The sequence below is a fragment of the Carassius auratus genome, chromosome 27 (assembly GCF_003368295.1).
Source record: "Carassius auratus strain Wakin chromosome 27, ASM336829v1, whole genome shotgun sequence".
Classification (NCBI taxonomy): domain Eukaryota; kingdom Metazoa; phylum Chordata; class Actinopteri; order Cypriniformes; family Cyprinidae; genus Carassius; species Carassius auratus.
Genome location: NC_039269.1, coordinates 2,294,598 through 2,318,184, shown reverse-complemented (window position 1 = coordinate 2,318,184; position 23,587 = coordinate 2,294,598). Strand labels below are relative to the sequence as shown.

General features: G+C 35.4%; 2 protein-coding genes across 4 annotated transcripts; both read right to left on the bottom strand.

Annotated features, from left to right (window-relative positions):
* Nucleotides 1-152: 152 nt before the first annotated feature.
* LOC113045058 (endoribonuclease LACTB2) lies at nucleotides 153-3,002 on the bottom strand. Its single transcript, XM_026205189.1, has 7 exons — nucleotides 2,749-3,002; nucleotides 2,500-2,663; nucleotides 2,203-2,329; nucleotides 1,497-1,675; nucleotides 1,252-1,400; nucleotides 781-868; nucleotides 153-684 (listed from the first exon to the last, which is right to left on the bottom strand). Exons 1-7 carry the CDS (start codon nucleotides 2,868-2,870, stop codon nucleotides 644-646), a joined length of 870 nt encoding a protein of 289 aa, XP_026060974.1. The 5' UTR covers nucleotides 2,871-3,002; the 3' UTR covers nucleotides 153-643.
* A 1,846-nt stretch (nucleotides 3,003-4,848) lies between these two features.
* LOC113045057 (receptor-type tyrosine-protein phosphatase N2-like) lies at nucleotides 4,849-22,499 on the bottom strand. 3 transcript variants are annotated; one of them, XM_026205186.1, is made up of 23 exons: nucleotides 22,188-22,499; nucleotides 18,723-18,773; nucleotides 17,357-17,470; nucleotides 17,105-17,195; nucleotides 16,381-16,507; nucleotides 15,785-16,094; nucleotides 14,922-15,257; nucleotides 14,803-14,846; nucleotides 13,943-14,268; nucleotides 13,363-13,449; nucleotides 12,753-12,832; nucleotides 12,568-12,632; nucleotides 12,138-12,350; nucleotides 11,849-12,046; nucleotides 10,886-11,033; nucleotides 10,675-10,748; nucleotides 9,991-10,068; nucleotides 9,664-9,783; nucleotides 8,255-8,421; nucleotides 6,972-7,025; nucleotides 5,527-5,591; nucleotides 5,337-5,410; nucleotides 4,849-5,249 (listed from the first exon to the last, which is right to left on the bottom strand). In XM_026205186.1, the coding sequence occupies exons 1-23, from the start codon at nucleotides 22,294-22,296 to the stop codon at nucleotides 5,178-5,180; spliced, it is 3,003 nt and encodes a 1,000-aa protein (XP_026060971.1). In that variant the 5' UTR covers nucleotides 22,297-22,499; the 3' UTR covers nucleotides 4,849-5,177. The 3 variants fall into 3 exon arrangements, with proteins under 3 accessions (XP_026060971.1, XP_026060972.1, XP_026060973.1); XM_026205187.1 differs by having other exon boundaries at nucleotides 13,943-14,265; XM_026205188.1 differs by having other exon boundaries at nucleotides 16,390-16,507; nucleotides 22,188-22,498.
* Between the last annotated feature and the right edge of the window lie 1,088 nt (nucleotides 22,500-23,587).

Here is a 23,587-nt window from a genome sequence, read left to right as displayed (position 1 = left end):
CTCCTTCATGCAGTAAACGCAAATACTATTTTTTTTAAAATCTTATAATAATGCACAATCATAACAAACGCTTTTAGGCCTGCTGGCTGAAACAATGCACTCTAACGACATATAAAGAAATAAGACAACATTTTTGAAAACAACAATCCGTAAACAATCATTTATTTGCGATTTAGCATAACATAATTAATCAATGAAATTATTTAAACAACTACATTTTTAGGGATGTACAACATTTAAAATAATTAAATGTTACAAATTAAAGGCACTTTATATTTGTATCTCATTAAATAATTACAGTAATAGAAATAACATAATTCCAGTTATATCATTAGCCTCATAAAGGTGGCTTTATTTTACTTGCATGTTATTGTACGCAGTCTCTCATGGAAAAATTATTTTTGCTACTGTTTTCATGTGATGCTACATTCATCAGATGGTAGTATATGTCCAAAACAACAATAACATTTCACAGGATTACAAGGGTCATTACCTTGTACATATTTTCTCATTTTAATAGCCTCTTATCAGAGCAGGTTTTCACAGAAGTTCAAAATTTAAACACCCAGTGTCCCCTTAAGTCGATCTTACTGGGAACCTTTTATTAGTTACTGTGAGAGATGAGTGTCCTGGGTAAAAAGTGTCACAGATTGCTCTTCCACTTCTTGTCATTTGAGCCTTCAGCTGCAAGGAAACAAAAATTAACGTTAACAGAGGCAGGCAATAGTGCACAGGTGCACTCACAGACATGCGTGCACACACATACACAGACACACATACCCAGGCAGATCTTTCCTTCCTTGTGGAGTTTCTTTAAATGGTGCAGCAAGTTAAACTCTGCTGCTCTGTGCAGGTGTTCAGGGGTCTCCTGGCATATTACAGACAACATAAAAAAGCAGATGAAAATCATGTACACAATTTAGAAAATAACATTTCTATAAATAATGTACTCTCATTATTTGCAAATTTTCTGATAGTCACACAGTTATTTTTTTACATACAGAGGGGAACAAGTATCGGAGACCACTGGTGAAAATGTGTTTCTTTTGCATTTTTAGGATTTCATACAAATATTTTCATTGCAGTCTGCATTATCTGCATAACAAATTGAAGGGAATTTTCCTTATACTTTTGGTCCCCACTTTATATCGGTTGTTTTATTTTCTCTCTTTATAGATTGCAAGTTTGACACCGTTAAATATAAATGCAGTCGAATTAAAAGAGTTACGATCATTTAGAAAAGAGCTGAACCTTGTACACCACTTTAACCAGATCGCCGGAGGTGAATGCATTTCCGCTGTTCTCCTGCAGAACGTTTAGGATCTGCTGTTCTCTTGCGTTGCGATGAGTTATGTACTCACAGATCTTAGAACATGCATCTTGGACCACTGGACCATGACCTGAAACACAAATACACATAAGCATTTCTTGGTGTCACTGAAAATTTTGTGTATAAAGCACTCTGAAAATAAAACAATCATCACACATGCACTCACCTGGATATATGAGGTCAGCCTTCATGTTTAGGAGCTTCTGCAGTGACTTCATGTAATCATGGAGGTCCTCAAACACGGCCGTTCCCTCTCCAAGAATACAGTCACCTGAAAACACAGCTTGCTCCTCCTCCAGCAATAATGCCATGTGATCATCTGTGTGTCCGGGAGTAAACAGCACCCTATTTGCACATACAATATAGAAAGAAAAGCTAAACAACCTACTATTGTTTTTGAATGTATAAATGTACACACTACTTTGCCTAATGTATTTATGTAAAAATAGGCTTTCAAGACTCGGGATGTGTGGGAGTTAAAATGAAATATATATATATATATATATATATATATATATATATATTTTTTTTTTTAAGATTTGAATAAGTATTTTTTTTAATAATATACTTTTATTCTGCAAGGACGGTTTAAATTGATCAGAAGTCACAGTAAAGACTTTAATTGTCACAATTAATTGTCACAAAAGTTTCAAATCAGCATATTAGAATGATTTCTAAACGATCATGTGTGGGGTAAAATTCAGCTTTTCACTGTTTCATCACTGTTTTTCTGTTAAAATATATCAATAAGAAAATAGTTATTTTCATTTTTTACAATTGTACTAATTCAACTTTGGTGAGCATATAAGAGACTTTCAAAAACATTTAAAAAATCGTACCGACCCAAAACTTTTGAGCGCGTGTGTATTTACCGTAATGTTGCCCCCTCAGTCTTTATCACATCACCATCACTAAGATAGGAATATTTCTTCTTCAGGTCTCCAATCACTTCTTCCTGTGGAGGGCACCGAGGGAGTTTACTGACCCTCAGCTCTGAATCTGCAACCCATGTAGCTACATTAGCAATATTTTCTTATATACACCACTGTTTTCATACTAAAATAATGAGATTTACATTTACATTATCAGTTAAAGAGTTATTTGGGAGCACAAATTCAAATTTTTAAGCACAAATCTCAAAACCTGTACACAACACACATATTATTGACCTGTGTGAAAGTTTGAGAGTATATCCTGCACTCCTCCAGTGTGGTCGTGATGCCAGTGTGTGACTATAATGTGCTGTATTGACGTGTCATGCTGCTTCAGAGCCTCGCGCAGACTGACAATATACTCCGGTACCGCGCGCTCGCCTGCATCAATTAACACTCGCCTGACACGGAAAATAAACATTCATAAACTTGTTACGTTCCATAAGTAGGTTGTAAGTGGCAAATAACTCAATAACTCTCGTGTACCTTCTGCCTGTCCCGACCAGGTATGTGTTGGTGCCCTGCAGTGTCATGGGCCCCGGGTTACAGCCCAAAACACGGACCACTCTCGATGACAGCTGCTCGACACGAGGAATCACCGCGGACATTTTCACAAGGACCACACAGACACGCCACGAGCTTTAAATGACTCCTGTAAATGACTTTAAATGACTTCTGCTGCAGAGAAGACTGGAGGAGACTTTCAGTCAGACACTTCCTGTTCAAAAGTCACAATTTACAAAATAAAAGTCGCTGACGCTCAATGTTTGGATGTTTCTTTTTATTTTATAATCTATATATTATAATCATGTTAATGGCTTTATATTTAAACAGGGTTTGTATCGGTTACTGTCTTCTTTATCTGTGTAGTTGTTTAGTTTTTGAAGCGTTATCATTGGACGTTCTGTACAATTGCATTATATGCAGGGATATTTTCTTTTCTAAATCTCTTGGTTTGTGTTCATCTAACCAAAGAAAGCCATATACATATGGCCTGAGGGTGTAAAAGATGGGGTATCCCTCTAAGGGCTGTTTTTGTGTGTGTGTGTGTGTGTGTGTGTGTGTGCGTGTGTGTGTTTCACTTTGCTGCATTTTAATTGTTGTAGATAGATGTTTTGACCAACATCATTGTATTTTTTATTTTCTCCCTTTAACCAAACCTGTCTGGCAAAACATTTTATTCAATTTATTTTTAAGCAATTTCACTTTGCATTGAGAGTAGATTTAACATGACGAAACAAGTATCTTAGATATTTCATTAAATACATTTAAGTAAGGAGAGAGAGCATTGCTGCATTAAATTCACATCATGTAACACATATAAAATCCATTATAGAAACTTAAATTATGAAAAAATAATCAATAAATATCTAATTAATACATGATATCATCATCATGCAGCATCTTGCAGAAATTCTCTGTTCTTGTCATAAACAGATGAAAACGGTTTGTGCCTTTCTACAAGAAGACAGTCTGTGGTTAAGATGTGATCTCTAAAGTTACTGGATCTTCTAAAAAACAGCTTCTGCTAAAACTATAAATAAGGTCTTCTGTAACTGATTTTTCCATTCCAATTTTCGATTCCAAATATGGCTTAGATGCAATAGATTAAACAACATAAGCTTTCACCAATATCAAATTCATTGGTTACATGTTTTTTCTTAAATTGAGTGTAAACACTGGTTCAGAATGAATGTGCATCTGCGTTTAAACACTCAGGACAGTAGGTACTTTTGCTTTACTTCACAGACACATTCAACTTTATTATGGAGCTTCACAGGATCAAAACAGCGTCAATTATTCAGTTGCAACACACACTGATAGTCTGTTAATTGTGAATTGAAATAATTATGCACAGACTTTACTTAGTCATACAGATGAGCTTGTTAGTAATGATCAATCTTATCACTGGGATTTTCACAATGATTACTCATACAGTCAAAACAGATGTTTGAGAGACAAACCAGCCCATCACAAAGTCTCTTTACAGTAATGAATCTTGGCAGATAGTGGAGGAACAGCCTGCTTTAGGTTTACTTTTTGATGTAAGAGGTGCTATTGGGGTCAGGCCACATTAATATCTGTATTAAGAGATGAACTGCATACCTACAAAGAGCATCAGGATATGCACAACCTTATTCCCTTTGATGCTTCTTATTAAGATGCATGAATTTTTATTGCTCTTGTGGATGTTTACTGATATGAACTCCTCCATACACTCATGAATCCTCCCAATAACAACATGGAGATCAGACACTGTATTTGTAGTTTGCTAGAATCACACAATATCAATTTAGTCTTTATTTGTTTACATTTTCTAATGCACAAGTTTGCTGTAAGTTCATAAAGCACAACTGCACAAGTCTTGCATGCATTTCTACTTGCTATCCACACTGTTTGTGGGCACAGATTAAATTTTAATACCAAATGAAAGTGGTAGTACTGCCTGTTTCTTAAAATAAAAGTTCGGGTCTTAAACATCTTGATAAGGCATACATGCAAGATGTTACTGCTTTGTATGAATCTCTGATGATCAGATAAACTGTAGTTGTCACAACCCAGAACATGGGTTATCTTAAATAAAAGATCTTAAATAAAGACGCAAATACAGATTAATTTAATAAATTCAGGTCCAATTATCTATATACTCAGAAACAGGTCTGGCCAGTTTTCTGTGCGTGATGCAATAGAAATAGCAACGATGAGAGAGTAAATCAAATCTGAAACAATGACATGGCAAAAAACTAAATGAATGTGCTTTCAAAATTACACAGAACTGAAATAATACACAATGACTAATTTCTACTGAATATAGTCTAATCATTTACAGACAAAATAGTTTCTATAGGACATATATCTTCTCAGAAATGGGATAATAGCTTTTATACAACTGAGAGGGAAGAAGAAAGGAAGTATCACTGTGGCAGGATTTTGAGAATAGCGTTCACCTCTTCAGCTACAGTCGTCAGTGCAAACTCAAACTGATCCTGAGAAAGAAACAGAGAGAGTACATGTCAGTATGAAAGAGATTGTGTGTTTCAGTGTAGCTCAAGCTCGTATGTGTGTGTACATACCTTGGTCTGAACCATGCTGGGTCTCTGGTCTCTCAGGTGTTCCAGCGTAGCAGCAATATCAATCTCTTTTGCCCCTGTAAAGCAAAGAATTTTGTATATTTCTATCAGTATTTATACTGACTGTCCACAATGTGAAAAGTATTTTTTTTACCAACTAATCAGCTAATAATCAGCTTTTCTTTGTCTTTACCTTTGGCCATTTTATTCAACACCATGTCAATCAAAATGTATGTCCCAGTCCGTCCAGCTCCATCACTGATGGACAAAAAGCAAGATTTAAAAAAGGATAAATTAATTAAATTAATAAAAAGACAAATTACAGATCATTTTTCAATGTCAATAATCAAAAAAAAAAAAAAAGTTAAGAAAAATAGTTGCACAATAAGTCCGTAAATAATACTTGTAATTGGGTCAAATTTGCTGTAAATTAACCTACCCTCAGGACATCTAAGATGTAAATTAGTTTTTTTTTCTTCATGGGAACAGATTTTGAGAAATCTAGGATTACATCACGAGCTCACCAATAGATCCTCTGCAGTGAATGGGTGCCGTCAGAATGAAAGTCCAAACAACTGATAAAAACATCACAATAATCTACAAGTAATCCACATTACTCCAGTTCATGTTTGTAAGAAACAAATTCATCATTGCAGCCTTTTTTCTTTAAATTAAAAACTTCCATCCAAAATACCGCTGATGCATGATACATATTTCACTCCTGATTCAGACAATATTTTTCTTTTTCTTTTTAACTGGTTTAAACAATATTATGGATAACGGACATCTTAATGTTGGATTTATAACAAACACGAAGCTTTACACATCACAAGACATAACCTGATGGACTGAAGTTGTGTGGATAATTGTGATGTATTTATCAGCTGATTAGACTCTCATTCTGATGGCTCCCATTCATTGCAGAGGATCTATTGGTGAGGAATTGATGTAATGCTAATTATCTCCAAATCAGTTCTGTTGAAGAAACAAACTCATCTAAATCTTAGATGGCCTGAGGATAAGTATAATTCCAGCACGTTTAAAATTTTTGGTGAACTGTTCCTTTAATACACATTTTATTTTTTACGCTTTAGTCCAAATGCAACATTTTCTGCCTCTTGCATAACTTTGCCTTCCCACTGATGTCATCATGACACCATGAGCAGGGAAAATAGCCAAACGTTTTCTTTCAACCATCTGTCTTTTAGTAAGTGCGGTAACCACGTAAAACTACTGATGCAAACACAGCGGTGGCGAGTAGGTGTGATTTCACCTGTTGTACTCTTAAACCTTGATTTCTATCCCAAAAATGCCCTGGTTATGGTCTGCCGATTTGAAATTTAGCATTTTGAAGGATGAACATCAGAGAGTTTCTGTCGAGTTTTACATTTCAATTTAAAATAGCATTTTATTATTGTGCATTGTAACATAAGTATGAAAATTATTTAGCATCCTTCTGCTTTTGTTTATTTAGTGAACATTTATGTCGAATACATGCCTTATGCACTGCATTTTACTTTTTGCATAAATAATTTTATATATATGTTTTTTTTCTCTAATGGCAAGTAATATTACAGCATAAATGTCAAATAATAAATATTGAAAATTAAATTATTGCAAATGTGTGTTTGTACTTGCCTGCAGTGAACAATGACAGGGCAGGATCTTCCACGGTAGCATTTGTTTACCTTCCTATTGGAAAGAAGACCAACATAACATCATAAACACAGACAGACACACACACACACACACACACACACACACACACACACACACACACACACACACACACACACACACACACACACACACACACAAATACATGAAAGCTGAAGGTAGATTTCAGATACAGCCAATCTCTATAGAAAAGGATGGAGTGCTACATATATTTATATAATAAAAGATACACAAATAAAGAAAAAAATACACTACTTTTGAAAAGCTTGGGGTCAGTAAGAGTTTCAATATTTTAGAAATGTGTTTCTTATGCTCACCAAGGCATTTATTTGATCAAAAATACAGTAAAAATAGTCACATTGTGAAATATTGTTATATTTTAATATAACTACTTTCTATTTTAATATATTTGAAAATGTAATTTATTCCAACGATGGCAATGATATATATATATAAAATATATAGGCTATATTTAAACTTTTGAACTCTAATATATTAAAAGAAGGTTTTGACATCAAAGTGATTATAAAAACTGGGGATTAAAAAAATATGAATTACATAGGACAAATCTCACATGCTGTTTGTTGAAGGCTTTTACATGGTCTTTATTCATTTTATACTAAGCTAACAATATTTTCCATCTCCGACCCCTAAACCTAACCCTTGAGTTAACCTCTCTGCTTTTTTGTTTTACAAAAATTAAACATTATTACATTTTTTAATTTATTTATTTATTAAATAATTCTATTTACTAAGTTGTTTGGTCAGAACAATATAGACAAAACCTGACATAGACAAACACAGTCATATTAGCTTCAGACATGTTACTGGTTTATGCTGCTGGCTTTATTCAAATGAACATTTACAGGGGCGGGCCAGGACCAAAGCACAACAATTCTGATCAGAGAAAAACTGAATAAAAAAAAACACACAGCGAGAGCAGAGAATTGTAGGTAAGAGTAGAAGAAAAGGAGGAAATCATAGGTCAGATCTTAGCAGACGGGTGAACAAAGATCTAGGGTGGAAAGAGATAGAGGGAAGGGGCTGGAATCCCAGGGTGCACTTGGATGCAGAGTCGCAGTTGTCAATGATCACTTTTGTGACTATGCAACTGGAGCCAGTGAACTAGCTGCACGACCACAAAAATGACACTGACAACCGCTCAGGAGCTGACACACACACACACACACACACACGCTCGCACAACAAACAGGCAACACGTGCACATGCTCGCATAGGCGCACCTGCGGAAGTCAAGCAGAGTTTGGCTGGTTTCGGGCGTTTGGTCGTTCAGCCAGGTGTGATAGTGAAACTGTGTGACCGTACGGGTCTCGTTAGTCTGCATGTTCTTCAGGTAAAAACTCCGAACCAGGAAATCATCACACCACACATGCTCAGAAACCAGATTAACCTACATATGAGAGAGAAAAAGAGTTTATACCAAACAGCATGACACAGCAGTGAAAATCGTCCTATATACAGAGAGGGCAGAATCAAAAATACAGAAAGCCAAACCCAAAGTTTTGTCACTATTTTGTGTCTGCCCCATTATAGATTTCTGAATTTGCATTAAATTGCAGTTATTACTATGTGCACACTTTAAAAGGAATCTCCACACAAAGATTAAAATTGACATTTTCTTAAAATATCTTTCATCGTGTTTCACAAAAGAAAGAAATTCATAAAGTTCTGAAAATAACACAAGTGCGAGTAGATTATTCTTTTTATTTTAGTTTACAATAACATTTTGCATTTTAAATTCTTAACAACCTGAAAATTGTAAAGCAAGAAATATAAAACATTAAGCCTCTATAAAGAACATAGACTAAAAATAAAAATAAAATAAAAATCCATATTCATTTTACAATATGAAATGGCTTAACAAGAACTGTAAAATTTAGCGAATTACCAGTGGCTTTGCATTTAAGACAACAACCCTAAACACTATAATTTAGCTTTTTCTATCTATTATTAATGCAATAATGTTATTTACATGCTTTACTTATTGATTCTTTTAATATAGTCATTACTTATATATTTATTCGAGTGAAATTATTATTATTCTTTTTTAATGTGTCATTTGCCATAGTTATGATCATTAGCAGGGCAAAGCAATATATAGCCAATACATAAGCACATGATCAGAGCAAGTTAGGATCTGTGCTGACAAATTTATCATTTGCAGACATTTTACTGTGTAAACTAAATCCACAATCCAACTCTGTTTATAGTGCCAGTATATTAAGATGGATTGTAGAATAAATGTTTAAATGTCCACAAATATTGCATTTGATAGGGTCCGTGCTAACTGGAGATCAATGAAAATGATTTCTGGCATCTGATTGGATCAAATTCAATCTATTTTCATGTGATTTTGTTTTCACAGTCATTACTATGCCGAGCTGATGGTCATAAATAAGCTGCAAAAGTCACTTGACTGATACAGATTTATATATATATATATATATATATATATATATATATATATATATATATATATATATATATATATAGTTTTAATTCAGTTTTAAAGTTCAAAAGTAGTTAAAACTAAATGGAATTGAAAATATGAACAGAAAACACTTTGTGCTAATTCTTTTGTCAATATTCACAAAACAGCAGAACAAATCCACAGTCCTCCTCACAATGGTACCTCATAAATGTGGTAGAGGTTAGAGCCTTCATCGGGCCAGTAGTGATAACACTGCTTCACACCGTTCTCAGTGAGAGGAGTCAGCATGACAATCACCACACACCCGCTCTCCCAGACCATCTGCAAGAGAACACACATGACATTATACACACTGCATGACCATCTGCACAGGAACATACACACTGCACAGACACATACCATACACACTCTCCCTGACCATCTGCAAGACACACACACAGACTCTTTCAGACCTTGTGTTAGAGATCACACAAGAACAATCTCTCCAACAAGATCTACAAGGCAAAACAAACCAATAACGCAGTTTACCTGCCAGAAGTCAGCCACGGTGGAGGGCAGCGGGCCCTGAGTGGCGATGTATGCAGGATTACGAGGGTCATGATCCATCTAAGAAAAAAACAATTAAGTAATACCATTCTGCACTATATGTAGTCTGGTTGTATGTAGTTTTAAATAATACACATGAGAATGAGCATTCAAAACACAAAGAATAAATTGCGCACATTAATAGTTCAGTTTATTTGCATGCATTGTCTGCATCATTATGGTACCATCATCATTACAATGCTGCAAAGGTGGCCATAAAATCCGTACTGCACACAATTTGCACAGTGCAATTTTGAATATTGCATGGTTCTGAGTGATAAGTTGATGCCAAATTTTCTGTAATATAAAATTAACTGCGATAACAGCAAGTAGTCCTCAGTAACCAGCTGTTATGTGCCTTCCTCAAGGGCATAGTGGTGATGAAGCAGGTCTCAGTTTTTGCGTTAACTGGTCCACAGACAGTTAATCAATGGCTTCTTTCCAAAGTAATTTACTCTTACTGTTTTCTACAAATGCAGTCACACTGCAGTAAACTGAGGTTAAAGTGTCCTACATCTAATGGTTTTTCCAGTTTGTGACACAGTTTGCATTATATTTATAGTCTGTTGTTTAAGCAACAGTTTTTTTTTCTTTTTTTCTGAAGTATTATATGTAGTTAGGGCTCACGATTGGGCTGGCATTGATGTAGTCCGAGTTGCCTTGATTGTTCTCTGCCTTCAGAGTTATTCTGCAATGATCGTCTAAACCAAAAACAAACAAATTTCATTTTCAATTCTGAAAAACACATCACAGAAAATCAATAATGCATTAACGGTTAGAGTACATGAATAAACAGCGCACCTGGCTGAAAGTGGATATGTTTGTGTGTGTGACTCACAGGCTATGACTGTGCTTGCACGGTTTTTCTTGACGTTGCCGTCTCTTTGGCCGATGGTGGTGGCATTGGGCTCAGCCTGGTACGCACAGAGAGCCTCCCACTCAGACACCAAACGAGTCTTATTTTTCAGGTGGTCCTCCATATACGCCTAAAGAAACATACAGGAGGTTTTGTGAGTCTTGTGCCATTATTCAGTGGTGAAAGATAATTTAATAACCCTGAACGAAATGGAAATTTAAAGGGTACGTTTTCCTTTGTTTTTTTTTTTGTTTTTTTTACAGATATTAATTCATTTCAAAAAATTTATTTTAATGGCTGCTGAAAATTTAGCTTATTTAATTTAATTTAATTAGGACATATACTATATACATATACTATAAACTAGAGAATAGTTATTTCACTACTGTAATAACTGTAATACACTCACTGTTTTTTTATTTTATTAAATAAATGCAGTCATGCCAAGGATAAGATACTTCTTTCAAAAAGATGAAAAAAATTAATGACAACTAATTCTAACAAAATTATATTAACATATAACCTATATATATATATATACATTTTAAATAAGATACAAACCACTAACTAACAATTACATTATATTACTTTTTTTACACACCAAATATATTTGTGCATTTTAATTTTCATAAAATATTAATGAACTTCATTGGTCATTCCTCACTTTGATAACTATTACAAAAATGGAAACTGAAATAACAATAATACATTTAAAAAATAAACTGAATAAAAACTGAATTTTACGGTTTATTGTTTGTTTTATTTTAATCCTTTTATTGATACTTAACAAGACAACACATAATTATACATTCAGTGAAAAAAGTATTTCATGTTTGTGAGTGAAGATTTAAGCTTTACCATGGCACCAGTTTCCACTGAATAAAGGCATCCGTGTTGCATTTTCAAACTTTTACAGTGTTCTCGTATGTTGGTTTGTGCATGTACCAGTATCATGTGACCAGTAGAGATGTCCATGTTAGAATGGACGGGCTCTTCACTCCAGGACGAGGTGCTAGTGCGTGCAGAGGGGCTTGGCATCGGGCCGTCACTCAGCTGAGATGACACACTATTTATACGAGAAGAATGAATAGGATCTGGCTTCTCTACAGGAGGCTTTACTGCCATTCTCTGCCTGCACAACTCCTAGGGAGAAAGAGATGGAAATCTCATATCAATCAAAGAAATACTCTCGAACAAGCAGCCAACACACACACACACACACGCTCTTTGGTACCTGGTAGGTAGCAGTGGCGTCAGTGGTGGAGTCAGAGCCAAGGTTGGTGAGCTTCTCTTTGAGTTTGTGATGAGAGCGATGACGCAGACAGTAGACCACGCTGGACGCTATTAAGACTCCAATTATACAGATGATGGAAATCACAGTCAGAATTAGAAACTTCAGAGATTCGGAGCGACTGTACTTAGTGGGAATCTGATTCAGTTTGCTCCTCTAGAATGAAACAGAAAGACAAGTTGAAATACATTTCTTTAATTTGAAAGAAATTTGAAAGTGCATTTATTTTCTGAAGTCTGTTTTATAGAGTTTATTTTAAACATTCAATAAAATTAATTTTATTTTATTCTTTTTGTATATTAACTTAAAAATGGGAACATCAAATCCTTGGAGAGAAATGACAAAGAAATTAAAAAAGTGGAAAGAATCTTACATCAGTGACTCCAGCCTCTATAATCTTGACTTTTGCTTCTTTCTCCAGTTCATCCTTTCGATGGACTGAAACAAGAGAAGAATCAGAATCAGTCGAGATCAGAGTACTTCTAAATCTGAACCGAGACATTCATGAAAGAGCTCATCTTGTACAGCATGCGCATAGTTGAGTCTCTCTGAACTAACCTGCCACATTAGCCACATCCGCTGTAGTGATGTTCTGAGCATTAGGACGGACCTGAAATGTCACAGCTGGACTAACAACACTATACAAATGGCAAAAAAACAGTTAATTACTTTGAGGAATCATGTCAATGTCCAACAAATATTAAATATATCCTCTAGTGTTTTAACCATAAAACTTATGAATACAATTAACAGTGTTTTTAAAAACTAAAGAGTCATCCATTAAATTATTTTCAGACCTCAAACCTGTCGGAACTTAAAGGTCAAGATGAAAAGTGTGATGTACATTCAAGTGAACTGAATTATTAAGAAAGAAAGAAATCCATGGTGGGCACTTAGTTCTGTCCATTAGTTATTGATGAATGCAGGCAGATCTGAATGTTATGGTCTGTTTGTTTCACCAGAGGATCGAATTATGATATTTTAATTAAAATATAAAAAGTAAAGAACTTTTAAAAGATGAAACATACAGATTATAAAACTACTACTAGGATTTAAATATGCCTTCTAACATGCCTTAACTCTATATTTTTTCTCAACTTAATTTCTAAATTTACCCTTATATTCTAAACCTACAGTGTCATTTGAGAAATAATAAACCATGACTCACGAGAGGTCGGAGAAATCAGTCATTTGAATCTTCGCTTTGCGAGCCACCAACTCCATTAGATTCAAACCAATATTAGTGGGAAGATTTCTGAACCAGAAAGAGAGAAAAATTATAATTATTTTTTTTAAAGATCTCTTTAAAACTATTTATTCTAAAGCAATCAAATTATAAAAATGACTAAAATACACAATTAAGTATTTATTTAAATGTACAATAATACTTAATTCTTAATTCTTAATTCAATAATACTTAATTAATGTTCTTTTGAACTTTTTATACATCAAGCAATCCTAAAAAAAAATATGTCATAGTTTACACAAAATATAAACTATTTTCAATATTGATAATACTAAGAAATGTCTCTTGAGCAGGAAATCAGCATATTAGAATGATTTCTGAGTAATCATGTAATACTGAAGACAGGAGTAATAATGCAGAAAATGTTGCTTTCCCACCATAACAGGAATATATATAATTTGAATATATATATATCTTATCTAATGTTTGGCAATATTGCATAGAGAGAAACTGCCCAATAAAATACACGTATGGGTGTTAGAGTCACATGTAAATATCTCACTCTGTGTCAGTAATAATGTATCCGTAGATATCATTTTTAGGGTTGCTCTGGACATCCAGCTGGAGATCCTGTGCTTTCATGTTCTTACGGCGTGGTGCAGGGTTTTCCTTCAGAGCAGAGGAGGGCGCTATAGCTGCTGCCTGGACCCAGCCTTCTACCTCCTCCACTCTCTCTATGGCCTTTTTCTGCATCCCCACCTCTCGGTGTGTGGTTCGGCTACGAACCGTCTCCACAGACACACCCCGTCCCTTATCAACAGGCTCAGCTTCTGAGCTGGAGGTTTTGTCCAGGTACTCCAGCAGCTTTCCTAAAAAGCCCACATCCTGCTAAAACAGGAAGTAAACACAGGCTGAATGTAAATCCATCCTTGAATCCATCCTTGAAAGAAATTCAGTGCATAATATTAGTTATTTGAATTTATTTAATTGAAATGTAATCTAACATTCAACCAATCCCCTGCAGGAAAATCTGAAAAGTCATACTAAATCAAGCTGGGTTTTAAAAACAAAAAAAAAATATTTTTATGGTTGTCAAATTAACATGTTAACATAAGGAATCAATAGAATTTGTTTAACTGCAATTTGTTAAAATGCAAATAAACTATAATAGAATAATAGACAGTCAAACTATTATATATATATATATATATATATATATATATATATATATATATATATATATATATATAAAAGTAGGATGAACCTAGAAAGACCTAACAAATGACTTGAAAAAAATATATATATTTATATTTATATTATATAGGTTTACAGATTTAACCATAAGAGTGGGAAGAAAATGTTTGTATTTGTGTACTGGCATAAAGTATATTTCTGACCTAATACAACCAACACTAGCACTACCTTGCTGTCCATAGTTCTCTTGTCCTCCACTACCGTCTGTCCCTCTGAAAGAGAAACATCATGATCATTAGAAATGCTTGTCTATGTGTGATTGACGGCTTTGCTTCAGAAGATGTTACCTGTCACAGGAGGGATGGTTCGGACTGTCTTTTGAGTGACTGATGAACTTTCCCCATTCTCTTCTCTCTGATTCTGAGCACTGTCTTCAGGGGCTTGATCCATTACATAACTCTCAGGATGCTGGTCCTCATATTGCATGTCTTCATCCTCGTCCTCAGGACTCTGCTGTTTCTCCAGGTCTCTGGGCCTTTCTCCTTGACCTGCCTGCTTGTCTGCCACCTGCAGAGCGTCCATGATTAGAACAGCAAGCTTATCCAGGTCTGCTGCCTTCAGACTCTTCACATCTGCCCCACTCTGCCTTCCCACGTTCCGCATAACTTTCCAGATGAAGGATTCTGTGAAGAAGTGAACGTTATTAAATCTGGAGGAGATTTGATGATCTGATTATTGGTGAAATATAAAAATGCTTTTCTGAGGGTCAGTCTCCAAAGCATTCTGATTTTTGAATTTTATTTGCTTCACATGCCAAAAAAGACTTTAAAATGACTTATTGCATTATCATGAGGCAACATCATGCAATGGATGGTTGGCGGTGAACTAGTAAAAAAACAAAAAAACAAAAAAAAACATTTTGACAAAAAAAAAAACAAATTGCATACTGAACCACTAAATTTTGGCCTGTTCTTCACACAAAACTATCATTGGGCTTTTAATAGTCTAGTTTTAGCTTCTTCTGTGGTACTATTTGCTACTTTATTGTCTTTTAAAAAGCTTGACAAACTCTAAGCTACATTTGTATTCTGTTAATGATCTCCTTTTGTTTTTCACAGAAAAAAGGAAGTCATACAGGTTTTGATAACACTAGTAAATGATGACAGATAAGGGGAGCAGGTGCAAGAAGGAAGAGAAGATAACATCATACCATCCACGGGTTTAAGAGAGTCACTGGCGGAAGACTTTGTTGATCCATCTTTTAAATAGAGGCGGTCCACTCTGGATCTGTCTCCCAGATCAGACTGAGGCAGTTTGTTCTTGGAAAGATACTTCTGAAGAGCGGCTGTGAGCAGATCTAACCCCTCGTCCTGCTGGGGAACTGGTGCCGCATCACTCTGGTATCGGATGAGGTCAGGGTAGGACTGTGACTTAAAGGGCACCTCTGGAATGAACTGAGGAGGGGACGAGTCACTTTCAGGCCGTGGTTCTCCAGTGCGATAATATTGAAGCTCCGGCCCCTACACAGGATAAACATAGACATTTAAAACATTATCTATTATAATAAGCTTAAAAATACATATATATATGGGTAAATCACACTTGCTATGTTTATGCATTTAGCAAATTTAATCAATTTTACAATTCAGTCTGTCACGTTAATAATTTAGCATATTGTTGGGCCTAAATATGAGATTTCTTTTCACTTTTATTTGATAAACAATTCTACTACTGTGTTCAGTCACCACCCAATGTAAATCTCTGACTTAATGCAAAACCAAAAGCACAGCCCCAGGACATACACACCTTACTCACCTTGTGTGCTGATTTTGGTAGCAGTCCCAGGTCCTGCAGGTATTTCAGGGTCTTCCTAACCTCAGCCTCGGATGATTTCATTCTCTTGTCTCCAACAGCAGCCCCATAACCCTGCGGCCTGTCAGAATATCAAGACATAAGCCATGACTGTATGAATCACAGGTAATAATCAGAAATAACTTGAATCCTCTGTAAAGCTCCTGTGAATCTTTATGTATTGCAATATAGAATAAACTGTGTTGCTAAACCTCAGTTTTTATTGAGAAATTGCAATGCTCATATCAGTTTAATTAACTTGTATTTAGATAAACTGATCTAACTGAACTAATAATAAACTATAAAAATCAATAAAATTAAAGTGTTGAGTATAGTAGATCATTTGGTTTAGGATTCCCATGAAGAATGGTCATACTAAAATCTCTCACTCTGACTTTGACCGGTATCACAGCAAATCTGAGCACAGGGTGTGAGATTATTGATTTTCTACAACTCTGTTAGAGAGAGATACCTGCAACTAGAGGTTCTTGCTAAGTATCTTTAAGCAAGATAGTGTGTTTGAACAGCATCATATGTTTTCTGAGAGTGATGAAAAGCCAAATAGTATATATGGAGCTTGTTTAGGTGTGATTTATGCAAATGATTTTTCATCTGTGATGTTTCCTTCCTATGGCTATATAAGTGTGCAAACTAACTAGCGAATGTTAGTGTGTTTAACCTTGGCTCTGGTAATGGTAGGGAAACTTTGCGTAGTTTTGAGAACTCGTTTGATAAAACTTGTTGTGTGACGTCATCTTCCCAAGACAACCCTGCAAGGACAGAATGGAAGCAGAAGATTTTGACTCATCTTACATGAATAGTCACACACACACAGAGCCTCTGATTTGATCCTGAGGAGCTCTAGGAGCAGCCTTTATAACCATGGTGACAGTGATGTGTGCGGTTGCTATAGTGACATTAATGCACCTACCTCTGTGTGCCAGTTTCTGGAGCAGCGTGCGGAATCTCTCTACCGTTGCTGCTGTGACGTCATACGTGTAGACGGCTGTTAGCGGAGCGGCCTCACAGCGGCCGAACATGCCATCTACAGAGACAATCAAATCAACAGCCACTTTAGAATGACAAATATGTGCACAAGAATACTTCATGCTGTGTGTGTTTGTGTGTATTTTTAGATCCATTAAGAGTCTCATCTTATTAAAAACAGTCACCAGGGGCAACTGAGACAGGACCAGCTGGAGTCGCCGTCACCTGCCTTATACGCAAAGACAATTACATTTGCATCTATATTTTGCACTCACACGAGGGGAAACACCTCGCTGTGTTATTATTCAGTGTGTAATTGGAGCACAGCAAAAGATCCTATATGCTGTGACATCAAGAGTCAAATCATGCCAATCATAACAGAAGTCATTTCCATATAGAATTCTTATTATTACAGCAGGAATAAAGTCTTCCGTTCTAAGGATTGGAGAAAGGGAAGAAAACCGAGGTCAAAATTAAATACTACTTCTTTGTGCATGATTTTTTTAAATTCAAATCTTAAATGAAAAAAATAAATAAATAAAACATAAATCTGATTTGTGATTATGTGTGTATATATCAGCTATGAGTCTTAACTAGCATTTTATGATATTCATTTTTACAGAGTATTTTGTTTTAGTTTTTGCATCAATGCCAAACTAATTCATCTGTTATGAACAATATTTACTGTTTTACAATTTCCAAACAAATAGAAGCAGTTAAAGGAGATAAAGAAGCTTTCATTTGTACAGTATTTAATTCACTAATCTAATCCTATAATAGGACATACACATACTTATTTAATAACTATAATAACTGTTTATATGTTTATATTATATATTAGATATATTAGCCATTTTTCATTTTTGAAATATGCTTTCATCTTCTCATTGTCAAAATTAAATAATGAACACAAAACCAGAATCTGCTCTTCATTCACATAAGAGTAAGAAAGGAGGTTAAGTCTATGACCTACACGTGAATGATTTCATTCATATAACCCTCTCATTGATGAGGTGTCATATTGTTCCAACAAAAAGACTGATTTTTATGGAGAAGAGTTCGGAATGGTTGCTAAGCAACACAAAAATGATAATAAAGAGCACTGTGTGTGGGTGTTGGTGTATTTGATAGGGTGTGTGAGAGTCTGTATTTGTTGTGAGTGTCACATAACAAAAGAGTTAAATTCACTGTATTCATAATGTACACAGCTGCTGAATCCAGATGAAAATAAAAACCAAGTGCTTGATCAAACAGCATGATGCATGAGATCTACAGAGACCGCAGGTCCCGAATGCAAGTGTGTGACTCACCATTAAGACAGACTTCATAGTTCAGACACAGACCCTTCTCAAACAGGCAGCCTGAGAGAAAGAGAAACTGAATTTTAAGAGGGCCACACCAAAGACTTATAAATAATTATAACGATAACTCCAAAGTTGGAATAATCCTTCTAATTCTTTAAGAATAGTGTAGTTCAGATCACAAAAATAATGATAATGACACAGAGAAAGGATATTGTTGTAATCACTTTCAGATGGATGAATGATAAAACACTGACATTGCATTTAAAGCAACACATGACAAAAAAGAACGTTACAGTATGTATTGATGTGAAGGATAATATATATTCCCTACAACTTTCTTGATGTAAAAAGGACTCAAAAAAGGATTTAGTATTACTTCATTTTTTATGCAATGACACTCCATGTTAACTGACTGATGTCACTGAATTAGGTGTCCAGAGATATCACTCCTCCACAGTTTTTTTTTTTTAGGGATTTCAACAATATTTCAAACTGGACTCCAAGTTGCCCCAAGAAAGACTGAAATCAAAAAAATAAATATTTAATCCACAAATTATGCTGTCCACATCAGTTTTATAGATATCTTCTACTACTGTATATCAGAGGATAAACATCTAGGAAAAACTTTACTTCAACTAAGAATTCCTGAGGAATAAAAAGCAACATCTGAGCAGTCAAACTTTCCTCTGGGCTGCACTGTATCTTTGTACTATGTACTATATGCTTTGCTGATAATAACATATCTGTGTAGGTAACTTTTACAATCGAGAGGGCAGAAATATGTCAAACAATCCTTCTCTGCATTTTTGCTTATATTAAATTCCTCAGAATCCTCACCCTAACAGCTGGGATTTCTTGTTTTTAATCAAACCACACGTGCATTTTGCTGTTTTTAAAATTTGTCATGATGATGACTTCATTGTCAGACAATGTTTGCAATTTTTTCTTGTCTACTGGTAAACTGATCGTGATGTATGGTATTACAGGACTTACTGCAGAGTCTTTGACATTGACACAAATCATTCATAGTGAATTCAGCTCACACAAACGCTCTCACGCCAAGTGCCTCAGCAGAAAACAGCTATTTCTCGGGCTCTGAATGTCAGTGAGGGGTTTAGAAGAATCTGACCTCATCTACTCATGTGTGATCAACAAGCCATGAATCCCTTCTTCTGGTTTTATTTAAGCCTGATTCTTCTTTGCATCATCTATTCTAGTTTTAACATTGACTGTCATGACTGTGTGATAAAATACAAGTACTCCTTTAGAAATTACTTATAGTTTACCCATTTCAGATAATCAGCTAAAAGCTCTACATGTTTAGTCTGATTCATAAAAAAGACATTTATCCACATATTCATTTAGAATTAAACAGCCTGATGGATGTATAGACTTACGGATGTATTATTTATTTAATTGCCCACTAATCTACTACGGACGTCTACACATAAGTACATCAATATATAAATAGCTCAACATTTTGAAGGTTAATGCACACACATCCCTCGCCTTTGATAACATGATTGTATTTTGACGCAAATAGAGCAGACAGGATGCACCCACACATGACACATATACACATAAACAACATCATAAATAATGCATGCTTGCCTTTTTATATTCCTATTAAAACCTCTCTGTTACTATGGAGAGCAGTTTGTGTGCTCAGTTTAGAGGGAGGCAGTGTGAAGCTGCAGTCACAGTTCATCAGAATGATGGTGGACAGACTGTTTCCTCACTGACATCCTCTCAAATAAATCCACTGACACTCATCAGCTCAAATTATGAGCCACAGAGGTGAGTTTCTTGTGTGACCATGAGGTCACCTTCTGCATGAGGCAACATCTGAGTTATTTTTTAATTTAAGGCATTTTTAATATAAGACGTTGGATAAAAAGCAACATTTGCCTCTGCATTACTTTTGGCCCAAGATCAAGTCTGATTTAAAGACCCTGGTCTCATGAAAATACATATAAATAGTATGGCAAATAAAAACGAAAACTCCTGGTACTTAAAGCAAAAATGGACTTTGCCGTGCTTATGTCTGGCGTGCATGTGATATGCAGTTTTCATATGCATATGGTATGAAATTTGTTGGCATGCATATAATACACAGTTTTTGTTTACAAATGATACAAATCTACCCCACGACCCTAATCCTACCCAACGTGTAGCATATACAAGCCAAAGTCTATTTTAGTGAATCAATACCATGAGTTTTTATTCGGTGTACTATTTGGATTAAAAAGTCTTGGCAACTCTAACATAGGCAATAAAATAAAATTAATAAAAATAAAACAATAAAAATGAATGAATAGTTTAAAATAAATATGGAATAAGCTGGAATTTCACTATTAAATAATCTGTTAAAGTAGCATTTTGTAGAACTATTTTGTGTGTTAATAGGTAGGTGTTACATTTGCTCGTACTATATTAGTTTTATGTAATCAATACATTTTATTGATCTGTAACTGCAAAATCAAACTAAATTTAGCCTACATTACTTTTACACAATTGTAAATGCTTCGGCATTAACTGGCTGTCTTTTGGCTGACAAACCTCAAGCATAGAGTATGAGTATATATATATATATATATATATATATATATATATATATATATATATATATATATATATATATATATATACGATCTTTTTACTGACTAGTATGTCAGTTTATAATGTACATCCATTCAGCTATTCATACAGCCTAGTGCAATCAAATCAATATGAAATTAACATGCTTCAACCTGTTGCTATAGTAACAGTTGCTAATGACTGACAGGATGACCTTTTCTGGGCTGGGTTTATGAATCACACACAGACCCCATATCAACTCTATTACTGTGGCTCATGCTGTGAGCAGGGGCGAGCTGTAATCTGTGATGCTTCATTTCCTGAGCTTCTGCTGCTACTGCACTGACTGCAGACAGAGGCCCTCCTGAACACACAAACAACTGATGTTCTGACCAATAATCTGATTAAATAACATAAATAATACTATGCATTCGTCAAGATAACAGGCCCAGTGTCCATCACCGTTTCTCAAGCTCCGGACCCAGTTATGTAATGAACAGTCTATGAAGTCCTACAGCTTCACATTGTATGACTTAAAATCATTGAATGTACAAAATTAAGCTATTTCAGAGAATGGAGTGACCGATGGATCAGCCAGTGTTGTATTTTTTGTGGAAACCTAGCTATATTATTAGGCTATTATCTCTTTTTTGTCGCTCATTCTTTATTGGCTCCATAAGGAAGACCGCGCATCCACCCGACAGAATACACAGCTCTGTCTAGAAAACAGATACAAACCATTGGAAACGACTCGGAAGGGAGACACTGACTTCTTATAAAAATATAGGGATATAATTGACATGGCGCGCACTTCAGCTCGCCCTTTCCCTACGGAAACGCACGCACGCAAACATATACACATTTACACGCACACTATAAAAAACTTAATGTTACCGAATTTTTGATCTGCCGTAGAGGCGAGACTGGCCCGAAGCGCAAGGATGGTGAGAAACAGGTGAAACGATTCCATTCTTCCGATCACGCGTCCATCTCCTCCGCTCATTATTAATCCATGCCAGCGGTGGCTTTCCTTCTGTGCGCGAGGTCTGAGATGATGGGGGATGGATGAAAACGGTGTGGAGATAGAGGGAGAAATGGGAGAGAGTGTGAAAAAAGTGAGGAGACGTCAAGCGTACGCAAAACCTATCAGCTCGCACCGCAGTCCAAGCGACGCCAAAATCAGCACTGAACAGCAACCCGCCTCTGACGTCACGGACACAAGCGCACACAAACACACTACTAGTGGTGAGGCTAAGACAAATTGACGAAAAATGAGATCTATCTATCGCAAAAAAGAAAAAAATACCCCGTTAGACCACCGCTGTGACTAATATATGCGCAAAAAAAAATTAACCATGCGATTAATATAGGCGCCAATTCTATATATCTATCTAGGTTATTATAGTTATTATTATAGTTTGTTATTAAAAATAACAAAATAATTCATAATATTCATAAAAAAATGTGAATTTATATTAAGGCGTCATTTCTGATAAACTATTTAAATGACATCTGTTCAAAAAACGGAATCCTTTTATCTGACTGCATTCATGTTTACTATGTGACATCAACACAAATAATTATTCCTTCCCTCCATTCAACTATTTACTGGTATAGAATAAATTGTTTATTGAAAAGAAAACAGTGGACATCATCAAATACAGAGACTATACAATACTGTATCTGATGCCAAATATCCAAGTATAGTGTTGGTCATAAGGCACAGGAAATATGTATATATATATATATATATATATATGTATATACACACACACACACACACAAACAAACACATCTATAAGTAAGCTCAGCACAGAGTTGCTCTGACTGCATACGTTTGCTTTTTCTGATAAGTATTAATCATAACAATAAGGATAATAAAATCTGTCATAATATTCACAATAATTTATACAGTGAAAACACATTCTTACTGACAGGAATAAAATTATAACAGTTAGAAGTTTGACCATCTGCATATCATGAGCTCAGCTCAGTGACACTGCAGCAGACTCAACCACAACCTTCACTTAACATCACACTACACACGAGACATTTTCTATAACTCTGAGATGCAGATGACTGAGAAAGCACAGCTGGGATGCAGTGGGTGAGAGGTGACCAGGTGTTTTAGAAGGAGTGAACATGTGACCGAGTGCTACAGAAAGGCCAAACAAGATACAGACATGTGGCAGCATTACATATCAAGGGTCATGTGACACTGTAGCTGGCTGCCCATGCATGTTTAAACACTGACAGCCAGTGCTGTGATGGTGGACGCTGAATCACAACAGAGA